General features: G+C 57.2%; 2 protein-coding genes across 2 annotated transcripts in view; one reads left to right on the top strand and one right to left on the bottom strand.

Annotated features, from left to right (window-relative positions):
* The window catches only part of PYGB (glycogen phosphorylase B), a 52,096-nt gene that overhangs the window by 35,015 nt on the left and 2,517 nt on the right, over positions 1 to 14,564 (top strand). Inside the window, exons 11-18 of the mRNA XM_010330764.3 lie at positions 47 to 210; positions 1,169 to 1,283; positions 2,348 to 2,449; positions 3,266 to 3,413; positions 7,480 to 7,538; positions 9,893 to 10,034; positions 11,637 to 11,844; positions 13,362 to 13,496. Coding sequence (XP_010329066.1) covers positions 47 to 210; positions 1,169 to 1,283; positions 2,348 to 2,449; positions 3,266 to 3,413; positions 7,480 to 7,538; positions 9,893 to 10,034; positions 11,637 to 11,844; positions 13,362 to 13,496 — 1,073 coding nt within the window. The remainder of the gene's footprint in view (positions 1 to 46; positions 211 to 1,168; positions 1,284 to 2,347; positions 2,450 to 3,265; positions 3,414 to 7,479; positions 7,539 to 9,892; positions 10,035 to 11,636; positions 11,845 to 13,361; positions 13,497 to 14,564) is intronic.
* ABHD12 (abhydrolase domain containing 12, lysophospholipase) overlaps positions 14,138 to 14,564 on the bottom strand; it is a 90,967-nt gene continuing 90,540 nt past the window's right edge. The window contains exon 13 of the mRNA XM_074406149.1: positions 14,138 to 14,210. Coding sequence (XP_074262250.1) covers positions 14,153 to 14,210 — 58 coding nt within the window. The 3' untranslated portion in view covers positions 14,138 to 14,152. The remainder of the gene's footprint in view (positions 14,211 to 14,564) is intronic.

Genomic DNA, 14,564 nt, shown 5'->3' with positions numbered 1-14,564 from the left:
TGAGGCCTCCTGTGCCCACCCACGGCGCTCTGTGTCTTGGCATCAGCACGTGGCTGCGCTGTTTCCGGGGGATGTGGACCGCCTGCGCAGAATGTCTGTGATCGAGGAGGGGGACTGCAAGCGGATCAACATGGCCCATCTGTGTGTGATTGGGTCCCACGCTGTCAACGGTGTGGCAAGGATCCACTCGGAGATCGTGAAACAGTCGGTGTGAGTGAAGCGCACGCCCGAGCGGGGCCAGCTCTGTCTGACACCCAGGCCTGCGTCTGGGACCGTCCACCACACAAGGACCCAGCTGTGTGGCACACACCCTTTGCCACTAGGCCCCTGCCTCCATGGGACTGACAGCACTGCCCAGAACACCCTGTCAGGGTCACACCTTGTTGTGTGTTTACCAGCCAGCACATGGGGGCCTCTGGTGGACTCTGGCTCTATGGGCAGTGGGGAGACGGCTTTGTCTCCTCTTGCTCTCTTGCACCCCTGCCTTCTTGGGGGCCCGGGTGGAAGCTCTGCTGCACTGGTCCCCCTACCACTGGTGGGGCTTGGACAGGGCTTGAAGGTGGGGTTCTTAGGTCAGATCTCGTTCTTGCTCCTCTCGGGTGGGGCATGATCTAGGAATTGCTCCCACTCTTTTCCTGACATGTACTGAGAGCCTACTGTGAGCGCTGCGGGGTCAGCACCCAGGGTGGGGGCTTCTTTGCCTGGGACTGGGCAGCATGGTGGGGGGACGAGGGGTGGCTTCTGTGCCCAGGGCTGGGCTGCGGGCTCTGTGCGTGCTGCCCACGGCAAGCTTCTGTGTCCAGCCCCTCCCCAGTGGCAGATGAGGAACCAAATGCAGCTTCTCAAGCCCTAAAGTCCCACGGTCTCGGCAGTCATGACCTGGACACCTGTTTCCGCATGGACTGCTCTGGAGAATGTCCAGGCTCTGGCACCTGCAAGGTTGTAGCTGGGCACACCGCACAGCCGGCCACAGAGTCCCTGGGGTGCGGCTCTGCCTTCGCGTGGTTCTCAGAGCCTGCAACCGCTGTGGTCGCTGTTCTCAGAAAACAGAACAGAAACACTGAGCTTGAGGACTCCCAGGGACCTCCTTAAAAGGGCCTTCAGGTCTCTTGCTCAGCTGGTTCAAAGCACAGCATTTGTGACAGTTACCTGTTTTCTGTGTTTGCAGCTTTAAGGATTTTTATGAACTGGAGCCAGAGAAGTTCCAGAATAAGACCAACGGCATCACGCCCCGCCGATGGCTGCTGCTGTGCAACCCGGGGCTGGCCGACACCATCGTGGAGGTGAGCGCCAGGCCCCGCCCGTGCCCATGGGCACGCCTGGGCTGAGACCTGCAGGCTGTGTTACCAGCCCCTGCTGAGTGGGCTGGAGCCTGTCCCTCAAATGTTGACCTGCAGGCTTCTGGTCATGAGGGCCGAAACCCTGAACATGGGTGCTGGGCCAGACAGTCACCCAGTGGGGCCCGGCGGGTCCTGTGTATGAGTTAAGAAGCCGGCTTTAGGGAGGGCTGGGTGTGGCTGAGCACAGCCACGAGGCCACTGCAAAAGAGGCAAGAGGCGGCTGACTGCCGGGAGAGTCCACCACCCTGAGCACCTGTCTCCTGTCTGTACGCCAGCTCCGATGCGGGCTCCCGGGGGAAACAGTGCTGAGGTGCCAGGCCCTACGCTGCAGGCAAGGACCAGCGGCTGGGAGAGTGGGACCGCCAGGGCCTGCCTGGGGAGGCTGCCCACCTGGGGCTATGGTCAGGGAAGGCTGCCCGGGAAAGCTGAGGTCTGAGGAGGGAACGGAGAGGGAGCGAGCAGTGCCCTGGGGCAAACTGTTCCAATGCCCTGTATTGGGGGATAGGCCCCTGGGGCCTGGAAGGCAGCATGGCTTCCGTGCAGTCTAAGGTGGCCCTGGGCACCATGAGGACAGGCGGCTGAGTGTTGGCAGCCAGCACCAGGAAGCCCCCAGGAGGGCCCTGGGTGAGGTGCTGGGTTTGAGGGGGCCGCCTGCTGCAGTGTGGAGGCAGGGAGGGCGCTGGCGGAGGGCAGCGGGAGGACGGCTTCGAGTTTTGGTGGTGGTGGGCTGTTCAGCGTCAGAGAACCCTGGGATCAGTGGCTGCGGGGGGCCCGTGTGTTTGTTGTGGATCTTCGCACTGGTGGGACTGGGCTGCCTGGTGAAGCCCTCTCGGAAGAGGTGGGAGGGGCCGCCGCAGTGACCCTTCGGCCTGAGAGGTGGAATTCTTGGGCGAGCAGATTCCAGGGAACGCAGAGGCGTGGGCGACAACAGGAGGAGGGCAGGTGGCTAGGGGGCCCCGCTTCAGGAGGTCGAGGCCCACAGTGAGTGGAACCTTTATGTCCTCCAGAAAATTGGGGAGGAGTTCCTGACTGACCTGAGCCAGCTGAAGAAGCTGCTGCCGCTGGTCAATGACGAGGCATTCATCAGGGACGTGGCCAAGGTCAAACAGGTAGGCCCGGCCCCAGCCCCAGCTCTCCCGCAGCTGGCCAGGTAGGCCTGGCCCCAAGCCTCCTGCAGGCCCAGCACAGGTCCTGGGGTACCCACTGGGGCTTTAGTGGGGACTCAGAACAGGACTAAGGGTGAGGCTATCATTGTCCCCTGAGGTCTCTCCACCCGACTCAGCCTTCCAGATGAGGGCCCCGAGGAGGACAGGTCATGCGGCAGACAGGCGAGTGCAGACCCCAGAACAGCCCTGCCCATGCCTCTACCCTCTGCCACCAGTCAGTTCTGTAGGGAAGCTTCTAGAAGCCAATTCCAGTGTGGTGCCCTCTTTGCCCCTGGAGAGCTGTGCAGGTGCACGAGCTGTCTGCACCGGCAGCGGCCTCTCGGCTAGACCAGGCCCAGTCATGGCGGCCTTCAAACCTCAGCAGGCTGGAGGCCGTCCCCACAGCCTGTCGAGTTTGGCCTCCAATAGACCAGAACTAGTTCTCGTTGTGGTCCTTTCAGCCATCCTGCTCCCACACTGCTCCCCTGCCTGCACGCCTGGCTGTGCAGTGTCCTCTGCCTGGCTCCAGGCATGCTCCTGGGCCCCTGGGCCATCTCCTCATTCCTCCCCAGTCCTGGTGCGGATCCACCTTCAGCACCACCCCCTCCCCTTTTCCCATGAGACGACCCCTGATGCCGTCTCTGTCCCTCGGCTCTGGCCTGTGCACCCCTGCCCCTTCCCCACGGCACTCTTGACAGAGCACTCCAAGCAGGAAGCCACAGGGTCAGTGGGTAGAGTCCTGGTGAAGTCTCCAGCCGTCCTTCCCCCTCACTCTCTCAGGAGAACAAGCTAAAGTTCTCAGCCTTCCTGGAGAAGGAGTACAAGGTGAAGATCAACCCCTCCTCCATGTTTGATGTGCATGTGAAGAGGATCCATGAGTACAAGCGGCAGCTGCTCAACTGCCTGCACGTGGTCACCCTGTATAACCGTGAGTGCTGGTGTCAACTGTATGACCTCGACCCGGGCCCAGGCTTGCCCTTGCCTGCCAGCTGTGCACAGACCCTGGGCCTTTCTCATGGTGGGGGACTGTGCTTGCCTAGGTGTGTGTGTGATGTTGCCCGTTTATTTTAAGCCAAAGCCACATTTTTCTTTATGCTCCACGCCAGTCCTCACATAAGCAGGTGAACAGTTAAAACACCCGAAAGGCCCAGGCTGGAGTGCAGTGGTGCCATCGTGGCTCACTGCAGCCCCCACCACCCAGGGCCCAGGAAATCCTCCCACCTCTGTCTCCCAAGCAGCTGGGACTGCAGGTGCATGCCACCATGCCCTTGTATTTTTTGTAGAGACAGGATTTCACCATGTTGCCAAGGCTGTTCTCAAACTCCTGACCTCAAGTGATCCACTCACTTCTTCCTCCCAAAGGGTTGAGGTTACAGGCATGAGCCATTGCACCGGGCCTTTGGTTTTTATTGTAAATTTAGTTGTTATCTCTATGAGACTAATCTTACTTGGAAAGATTATGCTTATTAGAGGTATTTAAAGTACACTTATAAAAATTAAGATAGTACGTGTTAAATTATATATGTATCTTCTATTGTTTAAAGGCATTTAATTATGAGAACAAACATAAATCAGAGACACCCAAAGGTCAATATGAACATTTGCTAGGTTTAATAGATAAGAAAATCTTAAGGAAGAGCTAGGTTTCTAAAATTTTGTTATTTAATAAAGTAGATATTTTAAAAACCAAGGAAACCGCACATCCTTCTTTCTGATACAAAGCTTCTCCCGGGAATAGAGCTCCTATTCTCAACGAGTAAGCCTTGATCGGGTGGAGGATCTGGGTGTGTTTGAGACACATGTGGTAGGACAGAGGCTGGCGGCCACCCCTGCTGAGGACCCCTCTGCCGTGTGGGCGCCAGGGAGGTGCTTCCCAGGCCTGTGGCTTCTCGGCTCCGAGGCCGTGTGTGGGAACCTTGTGTCGTCTTTCTTTGCCTGTTTTTCTCCTGCAGTTGTGGCGCTCTGCGTTTCCCTGGTGGTGACCCTGAGTCCTCCACTTGCACAACGCTTGGTCGCATGTATAAGCGGCAGTGAGCGGCACCGGTCACCCTCTCCCTTCCTCCTGCTCCGGCGCCCCACAGTCAGTTGGTGCATCGTTTTTGGTTGGCCTTCGGGCTTTCCAGACACCCTGCTGCTCGGTTGGTTCATTCGCTTTGAACGACGCGCTATAATCTACAGCCGTTCACAGGGGGCAGCCAACAGACTGGTGCTCACTCCTGCTGGTCTTCCCCCTTGCCCCATGTCTGTGCGTGTGCACGAGTGTAAACACGAGTGCCTGTGTGTGTGCGTGCAGGTACGTGTGGACATGCATCTCCTTCCCCCACTGGCAGAGCTCACAGCATCCATAGTCTTTCCTTCCTCCTGTCCCTGACTCTATCATAAGCCTGAGTCTGGCGAGGTCTGAGTCTCAGTCTCATGAGAGACTCACTGTCATTGCCATGTCTTGGTGTTGGCTGTTCCGGGGCATTTCCCTGACACTCAGGGTGCTTGTTGAATGTGTTGCTGGACTTCAGGGACCTTTTCTTGGAGTACGTTTCAAACGTGTATTTGGTTCTATTTGGTTTTTGGCTCTGGGCTACAGTGTGGCATGAGGTGGCTTTCTCTGGCCTGCCTCCCTGGTGTCTACTTCTCTCGGGACCTGGTTTGTCCTTGTCCTGTTGAGTGGTGCTGCTCTCTGGAGCCGCTCCTGGCTGTACTTCCCTCCCGTGCCCTCTGCTCTCTGCCCTGCTCCCTGAGGACTTGTGTTGGACTCTGTGTCTTTCCAAGTTCGTGGTCACCAAGGGTGTGTGATTCGCAAAGGGGTTCACTCCCCTCCTGTGGCCTGTGGCGGGGGTGGGTGCTGACTTCCACTGCCATGTTGGGGTGAGCTGGATTGCTTGGGGCTCTTTGGGGTAGGCTTCTCAGCCCTCCAGGGCAGCTCCTCTGCTGGGCCAAGGCCATGCTTCCCCAGCCCATGGCACTTCCCTGTGGCTGCATCTCCGCTGTCTCTCCAGATCTCACCTGAGTGGGAGGCTCCCCTGGATGCCAGGACCTGTCTTGCAAGGGTGCCCTTGCGGGAGAGGTGCTCACCTGTGCTGGTGGCCCCCAGGACCAGAGCCCTGTCCAGAGTGCTCCTCCCCAGAGGTCAGGATTCCCAAAACCCTGTCCCCTGCCCGCCGTGACCTGAAGTTTGCATGGTCTTCTTAATTGTGGTGAAATCATCACTTGTGTTTCATTTTTCACGTTCTCTGCTGATTTCCAGAAATGACAAGATCCAGCACTAGGGGGCAGCCACGTTCTTCCTGGAGCCCCGGGGCCAGGTGGTTCATGTCAGCTCGACTCCTTGCTGCCCTGCCTGGGTCCGGCTTGCTGGTTAATGCCTGTCCAGGGCAGCCGCTCATCCCCTTTTCGTAGGACCCTCCCCTGAAATCTGCAAACCCGTGACCTGGTGAGGACAGTGTTTGCTGGGCTGGCAGTGAGCTGGCCATCATGGCTTGACCCTCCATCCACTTCCGTAAGAATTCAGGGGCCCTCACCTCATGTCCCAGCAAGGCAGAAGGGAGACATGAGGTCCCACCCAGCATCCCTGCAGGCTGATAGCACCACAGCCACAAGGCTGAGGGCACTGCTTTTTCTTTCTGTACCATCAAAACAAGGTGTTTAAAACACTATTTAAGGCCAGTATGGTGGTTCACCCCGTAATCCGGATGATTTCGGAGGCAGACACCTGACGACTGTTTGAGGCCAGGAGTTTGAGACGGGTCTGGGCAACAAAGCAAGACCCCATCTGTACTAAAAGTGAAAAAAGTAGCTGCATGTGGTAACCTGTGGTGCCTGTAGTGCCGTCTGCTTGGGAGGCTGAGGCGGGACGATCACTTGGACCCAGGAGTTTGTGGCTGCTGTGAACTTTGATTACACCGCTACAGCAGCCTGGGTCAGAGCTAGACCTTGACTCTTAAAACAACAACAAACATAGTTTAAGACACGAGAGCTGTAGGGCACGGGGTGCGGTAGCTCGTGCCTATAATCCCTGCACTTTGGAAGGCCGAAGCAGGATTGCTTGAGCCTAGGAGTTTGAAACCAGCCTGGGCAATAGGGAAACCCTCATCTCTACAAAAAATTAAAAACTTAACGCCGGGTACGATGACTCACGCCGTAATCCTAGCACTTTGGGAGGCCAAGGCATATGGATCATAAGGTCAAGAGATGGAGACCATCCTGGCCAACACGGTGAAACCCCGTCTCTACTAAAAACATAAAAATTAGCCAGGCGTGGTGGTGTGTGCCTGTAGTCCCAGATACTTGGGAGGCAGGAGAATCGCTTGAACCTGGGAGGCAGAGGTTGCAGTGAGCCGAGATCATGCCACTGTACTCCAGCCTGGTGACAGAGCTAGACTCTGTCTCAAAAAAAAAAAAAAAAAAAAAAAAATTAGTTGGGCACAGTGGCACGTGCCTGGGATCCCAGCTACTCAGGAGGCTGAGGTGGGTGGATTGCTTGGGCCTGGAAGGTAGAGGCTGCAGTGAGCTGTGATCACATCACTGCACTCCAGCCTGGGCGACAGAGGGAGCCACTGTCTCAAAAAACAAAACCAACATAACCCACCAGTGTGCCTTTCATATGCAGGGGCCTGGTGATCAGACCCAAAGAGGCTCCTGTGTTGGGCTTTTCTGGAAACTGAGGTGCAGCTTTTCCTCTGAGCCCCTGGGAACAGCATCTTTGCTCAGGTCAGCTGGCCGGTTTGTCAGTGGTCCTGGCTGGCCTTCCTCACCAGCCGGGAACCCAAGTGCAGACCTCAGGGTGGCCTCGCTCCCCTGTGAGTGGCAGGTTCGCAGTGGGTAGGCAGGTGGATGGCCAGTGGTCCTGCGCTGCTGCCGCCCGTCGCACTGGGCCTGGAAGCACTCATGGCGGAGCCTGCCTGTCCTGCCCCTGTGTTGGCCTCTGAGGCTGCTGGGCCCCGGCAGGGGTGTGTCCAGCTCCCAATGCCCTGTGTGAATCTCTTCCATCTGTCCTGCAGGAATCAAGAGAGATCCGGCCAAGGCCTTTGTGCCCAGAACTGTTATGATTGGGGGCAAGGTGAGTGCCTTCCTCTACAGTCCTCTCTGTGGTGTTTGGTTTGGGGACAGTGGGTGGGCAACCCACACGCTTTTCATGGTGCCACCATGTCCCCACTCAGGAGCCGGCTGCCCAGCAGTCACCGGCCCCTCTGGTGTGCCTGTGGGGCTGGGGACCCTGTAGAGAGTCAGAATGGAATGGAAGCCTGCCTGCCCGGCTCATCGGAGGGGTCCCTAGCTTAGAGGGCCAGTCCCCAGTGGGCTTGCTGCTGCCCACCTCAGAGGGTCCTTTCTCTGTGTGCCCATAGGATTGCATGGTGCCCAGTGGGCACAGGGCGGCTGTGGCTGCTTCATCACCTGCACATGCCCTGAGCATTGCCTGCTTTCAGTTTATTTACTGTGACACATACTTTCAGAGTCCTAGATATGCTCTCGAGTCCCAGGTCACGTTGTCATACTCAGCCCTCTGTGGCCGGTGTCCCCACCTCTTGCCATGTTTCCCTAGAGGCTTAGTCCTTATCTGGGACTGTGGGGCTGCTGTGTGGTGCAGTGTCCTTAGGAGGGCCCTGCTGGAGCAGTGGCCCTGTGAGTCCGGACTGTGAGGCGCCCCAGCCCTTCATGGCAAGGCCAGGGTCTGGGGTGCTGGTGCCTGTGTGCAGCCTGAAGGCCACCCTCTCCCCTGCCTTCAGTTAGTGGGAAGCTGGTCAGAGGGGTAGGCACTCCTCCAGGCTCCGCCTCCCTCCTGACACACCCCATTTGGTCTCTGCCCACTCCTGTCACCTGCTGTTTTTGAAGCAAATTTTGGAATTGTTTCATTTCATTTGTTAGTATATCAGTATGTAAAGTCCATAGAGATATGGGCTTTGAAAAAGGTTTTTTGTTTTTTTTTCCCCTGCCCCCTTCTCTTGAAAAAGTTTTAAATATTATAATGAAAATTTTAGGCGGGGTGTGGTATCTCACGCCTGTAATCTCGGTACTTTGGGAGCTGAGGAGGGTGGATCACTTGAGCCCAGGAGTTCAAGACCAGCCTGGGCAATGTGACAAAACTCCACCTCTACAAAAAATACAAAAATCAGCTGGGCGTGGTGGTGCATGTCTGTAGTCCCAGTTACTTGGGAGGCTGAGACAGGAAGATCGATTGAGCCAGGGAGGTTGAGGCTGCAGTAAACTGTGATTGCACTACTGCAGTCCAGCCTGGGTGACAGAGCCAGACCCTGTCTCAGCAAAAAACAACAACAACAACAACAAAAAAAACACAACACACAAAAACCTAGAGAAAAGCAAGAAGAACTGTAGCAAAACCATAAACCTATCCCCCAGACTAGCTGGAGCATTTCACAGCAAACTGCAGATACTCTGACTCTTCACTCTTACATATGTCAGCATTCCTCTTCATAAAATGATGTTTCCTATCAGAACCACAATGGAGGTAGACTCTGAAACATCACCACACAGTACCACCATCCATCACACACTGGACAGGAGTGCCCGCGTCATGAAATGTCCGCTCAGACACTTCCTGGTCCCCAGGCCCAGCCGTCTGTAAAGTGACAGACATTTCTTCTTTTTTTTTTGACACGGAGTTTTGCTCTTGTTACCCAGGCTGGAGTGCAATGGCGCAATCTCGGCTCACCGCCACCTCCGCCTCCTGGCTTCAGGCAATTCTCTTGCCTCAGCCTCCTGAGTAGCTGGGATTACAGGTATGCGCCACCATGCCCAGCTAATGTTTTGTATTTTTTAGTAGAGACGGGGTTTCACCATGTTGACCAGGATGGTCTTGATCTCTTGACCTTGTGATCCACCCGCCTCGGACTCCCAAAGTGCTGGGATTACAGGTGTGAGCCACTGCGCCTGGCCGTGACAGACATTTCTAAAAGTTGATCTGAGTCAGGGCCCAGCGAGTCCGCACCTTGGACGGGCCGCAGTGTCTCCATTCTCTGTAGGTTTTCCCCACGGTCTGTCTGTTACAGGCAGTGGCTCGTGTCTCTGTGCTGCTCTGGCTCTTTCCTAATGCATCTCTCCAGTAGGTCCCAGCTGTCCCTAGGGACAGTTCTTTCTGTTTCCTGTAAGTTGGCAGCTCTAGAAGTCCTGGTCTCTTTTACCTTGTAATTTCTGAAAACCTAACTACAACCAGAAAACCAGACTTGAGGCGGACATATTTCTGGATGTGGTGAGGTGGCCGTCATCGTGAGCGCTCAGCAGAAGCCGAGGCCTCGGGGCCAGGGCGGCCTCCCCAGCTCCCCTACTGGCCTTCCCAACACCAGGATCCTGTGGCTCTGGTTTTACCCTCCTATAGACCCAGGGACCAGGAGCGCCTCCAAGGACCCAAGCAAGGACCCATTTTCATGCTAAAAACCTTCACCCTCCCCTCTCTAGGCAGCGCCCGGTTACCACATGGCCAAGCTGATCATCAAGTTGGTCACGTCCATTGGTGATGTCGTCAATCATGACCCAGTTGTGGGCGACAGGCTGAAAGTGATCTTCCTGGAGAATTACCGCGTGTCCTTGGCTGAGAAAGGTAGTCCTAGAAACCTGCATGGGACAGAAAACCCACTTTTGCCCGGGAACAGGCACTGTGCTGGCCCTGGGCCTTTTGTCCTCAGCCAGTTCAGCTCTGCCTGGACACGCAGGCCCAGCCAGCCAGGCTGTAGGCGAGCAGGGAAAGGCTTTGGGGAGTGCTTCCCGTGCAGTGCGTAGGGGTCACAGCCTGTCCCGGGGTGCCCTGGGTGTCACAGGCAGGGGCACCCTTACTGCCACTCCTGCCTGGCCTGCCCTCTGTACCCTCCCTCGCCTGCCCTCTCTTCCTGCCTCTAGCCGTGCCTTCTACCCTGGGCCCCTCTGCTGGCTTGACATGCACCTGGCCAGTGGCTGTGTGGGCCCCCAGCTTCCCCCAGCCCACTGCCCCCCTCCGCCCATGTCCTTGCCCATCACCACCTGCCTGCTCTGGGGCCACCACTGGGCTCCGGTGGCAGCACCTGCCTCGTCTGTGCTTCCTGAGGGCAGCTTGGGCCTGAGGGCGAGTTTAGCCTGGGCCAGTCCTGGGGAGACCCTGGGAGGTGCTGCCGTCTGCCCTGGAGCCCATCAGTTCCCACCCCGGTGGGATTTGCCCACCAGATGGCGGGAAATGCGAGCCTGGCCTTCTTGCGCTCCCTTCGTGCCACTGAGGGCCAAGGGCTACCCTAGTTCAGGCCACCTGGCCTTCTCACACTGCCATGGTGCAGGCCAGTGGGCTGATCCACTGTTGTCCTGCAGACTTGGTGGTGGTGGGTTGGGGTCGGTCCCTGGGTTCTGTCCCTGTGGCCTGGCTGCTGCCTTGGTGTCCATGTCACTGTCCCTCTTCAGTGGTGCCTGGCAGGTGAGGTTCCTTGCATTCAAGGGCCAGCTTGCCTCCAGCTTGGCCAAGAACTTCGGTGTTGTGGCTCATCTTTGCCTGCTCCTCTGACCAAAGTGTTTCCTGTCCCCTTGTGCTGCCTGGGGCCCCCCTCCTCATGTGTCTTTTGGGGCCAGCTGACTCCTGCTGATCTTTAGAGCAGGCTTTGGGGCACCTGGTCTGGGACCTTGGTGCTGGTGTCCGCGGCAGTGTTGCTGTGGCTGGCTGGGCTGCAGTCCGAGGTGAAGGTGGAGAGCAGGGTGTGCAGCCATGGTGTGTCTGGGTGTGCTGACCAGTACCGAGGGACAGGAATAGAGAAAGTGCAGGTTGTGCCCACGAGGCTGCTGCCCCTCAGCCTCTCTAGCCCTCCAGCTCTGTGCGAGTCCACATTCCTCCTGAAAGGATCCAGGGAGCTGATCGAGAGGTCCCGGGTATCCGGGGAATGGCATTGTCATCGAGCCAGGACAGGCCCCCTGGCTGGGTCTGGTTTCAGGAAGGTTTTGGTGCAGGGGTCCTTTGTCACTGGGGGCTCCTTAGTCTCCATCTTGGACCTTTTGCCTCAAGGCTGCCCTGGTCACAAAGGGGAGCCCTGCAGAGGCGGGTGGCCATATCCAGCCTGGGCCTCTGGGGAGCAGGAGTGGGAGTGGGAGCGGGAGCAGGGCCACCGCCTGGTCCCTCCATGCCCCAGCCCTGGGGGATGGGCTGGCGGCTGAGGACAGTGGGTCTCTGTCCCTGTGCTCCCCTCTGCAGTGATCCCAGCCGCTGACCTGTCGCAGCAGATCTCCACTGCAGGCACCGAGGCCTCGGGCACAGGCAACATGAAGTTCATGCTCAACGGGGCCCTCACCATCGGCACCATGGATGGCGCCAATGTGGAGATGGCTGAGGAGGCCGGGGCCGAGAACCTCTTCATCTTCGGCCTGCGGGTGGAGGATGTCGAGGCCCTGGACCAGAAAGGGTGCGAGCCCCTTCATGTGCCCCTGGGCACCTGGCAGCATGAGGATGGAGAATGAGGGTGTTGGGATGGGAACAGAGGCTGGGCCGGGCTCTTGGGGCCAGGCCATGATGTGCCAGGGTCAGTGCCCGCCCAGGGCTGTGTGCCTGCCTGAGGGGGTGACCATTCTATCCAGGTGCACAGAGTGGATGGGGTCCAGGCTCTGGGCGAGGCCCATGTGGGGATGCTGACCTGCTTCTGTCTTGGCTCGGAGGCTGAATCTGTGGGGTCCAGACCAGGCGCTCCTCCCGGAAAGGCCCTTTCCCCTGGGGAGGGTCTCCTAGGGGGATGCCCCCTGGGGCACAGGCTGGACACAGCCCTACAGAAATGGGGCTCGGGCTGGGCAGGACCTGCACTGCCAGAGACACTGCTGGGAACACTCTGCCGATTTGGGCATTTGGGGCATGCCTGCCATTGAGGTTCCTTGGTCTAAGTTGTAACAGTTACAAATAGTTTAAAAACAGTATTTTGGAAGCATTTTAAAGATACCCTGAAGACAGCACCTAGAGCTTTATCCACCTCCGCATGCCCTTCCATTGGCTGTACTGAGCTCAGAGCATTGGCACCCATGCAGCCCACGTTCCATTCCGACTCCACTGGGTTCTGTTTCTTTCTTTCCCATCCCAGGATCCCATCAGTGCACCCCGCTGTGTGTGGCCATCACATCTCCCGTGTCACCTGGTCTGTGACAGCTTCTTAATCTTTCCTTGTTCTTCATGACCTGGATGTTGATGTGGAATCCAGCATGGGCCTGATTCCAAGTGATAATTACAAAGAAAAGGCAGTGTTGCCTGATTGTCTCAAAGCACTGGGGAGCCCATGGGCCTTAGGTGTGGTCAGGTGAAACTGCATATACCACCTGAAGTCAGAGCTGAGCCTTTCCAGCCGGAACACACAGACCTGTGTGCCCTTTCTGTGCCTGTGGGAGAAACATGGTTTCACCCACCCAGGCCCCATCCTGGGTGTGCATGTCTGCCCGCCCCCACTCCAGCTCTGCCTGTCCTGTCTGGCAGCAGGGTTCCCTGCTGTCCTGGCCTAGCCTCCTGTCACCCATTCCAGGCTTTTCCATCTTCGAGGTCCCAGCCAAGGGTGCTCCTCTCTGCCTCCTGCCCCTCCGGCAGTCTGTTTTCAAAGGCTCTACCCAGAATTTCACAGTGAGCCAAGTTCTGAGTGGCCCTGTCCACTAGAAATGTGGCGTGAGCCACTATGTCCCTGCAGATCTGCTAGTGATGACATTTCTTTTAACAGTCACAGGAGCAGGTTGGATTGCCTTTATGCTGACTGCACATCCTTGCTTGAGCTGGACCCTGCTCAAGGGCCTTGTAGCCACCCATGGCCACTGGCTGCTGCTCTGGACTGTGCAGGCCTTGAGCTCCCAGGGCCATCCTGGGGCAGGAGCTGTGTCAGGCACCGACATGGCTTATCCCCCACGCCGGCCCACCTGGGCACCGGCTGCTGAGTCCTGGCCCGTCTCCTTGCAGGTACAATGCCAGGGAGTACTACGACCGCCTACCCGAGCTGAAGCAGGCCGTGGACCAGATCAGCAGTGGCTTTTTTTCTCCCAAGGAGCCAGACTGCTTCAAGGACGTCGTGAACATGCTGATGCACCATGACAGGTGGGACTGGCATCCCCGGTTGCTGGGAGGGAGGGTCCTCCTGTGGGTTGGATATTCCACCTTGTTTGGAGAGCAAAATCCATGCTCTCAGGACTCCTTCTCCACTGTGCCCATGAGACCCTACTGGGCAGAGCCTCAGATGCCAGCTGGGCATTTGCACAGCCTCTGGCAACACAGGGGGCCCTGGGTGTTGAGCCACAGCAGCACAGTCTGGCCCCCAGGCTGTATGGACCAGTGTGCTGAACAGGAGGTGTCATCTGCTGGTTGGAGGTCCTGGGGGTAGCCATTCCCCAGCAGGCCAGTAGAGGGAGCATGGGCCCAAAGCTCCCTAGGGTTGGGTAGGGGCTGCACAAGGGCTGCGGAACCTTGGTAGGTGTCAGCGCCAGTGACAGGCAGTGGTGAAGATGGATTTCACTTGCAGCGATGTAACATTGTGATGTAGTTAGTGTTTTATTTCAGTGCAGTGAGCACATGGTATGGTTTGTCTAGAGTTCCAGACTTTGTAAGGCTTGCAGCTCAGGGCAGTTCTTTACCCTGCTGGCAAAAGTTGAATCCGGCAAGGGCTGCAAATTCACCTGTCCTCCACTTTCAGCTGTCTTTGGGTTCGTTTTATCTGCTGCTCTTTGACAACTGTGTCACCTGTTGGCTTCAGTCAGTCACACCAGATCTGAGCACATGCTGGGATCTGGGCTGGAAGCCAGGCCCTGCTGAGGTCTGTGATAAAGGAAGTGCTTTTAAAATTGTGAACTCTGCGTTCCGTGAAATGTGCTTCTGACTCAACAGTGAACAGAAATGCATGTGTAGATTCATAAATCCGGCATTTTTGTTCAGCACATCAGGAACTGCAAGTCACTATTTCCTGTGTAGGAAAATCCTGTTAGACCTGAGATACGTGGCAAATGGAGATGCCGATCCCCAGCGAGCGCCCCCTGCCCCGAGGAGGTGCCATGGCTCTCCGCTGTCTGCACAGGTGGCCTCTCCCTTGTGCAGTTCTAATGGCCCTGCATGTGGAAGACGTGCTTTAAACGCCAGTTTATTTAAAGGAATGTTAGGTTGAAATAAGATTTT

Source organism: Saimiri boliviensis, chromosome 9 (assembly GCF_048565385.1).
Source record: "Saimiri boliviensis isolate mSaiBol1 chromosome 9, mSaiBol1.pri, whole genome shotgun sequence".
Taxonomy (NCBI): domain Eukaryota; kingdom Metazoa; phylum Chordata; class Mammalia; order Primates; family Cebidae; genus Saimiri; species Saimiri boliviensis.
The sequence above is the reverse complement of the archived record's forward strand: the minus strand, read 5'-3'. Positions and strand labels throughout refer to the sequence as shown.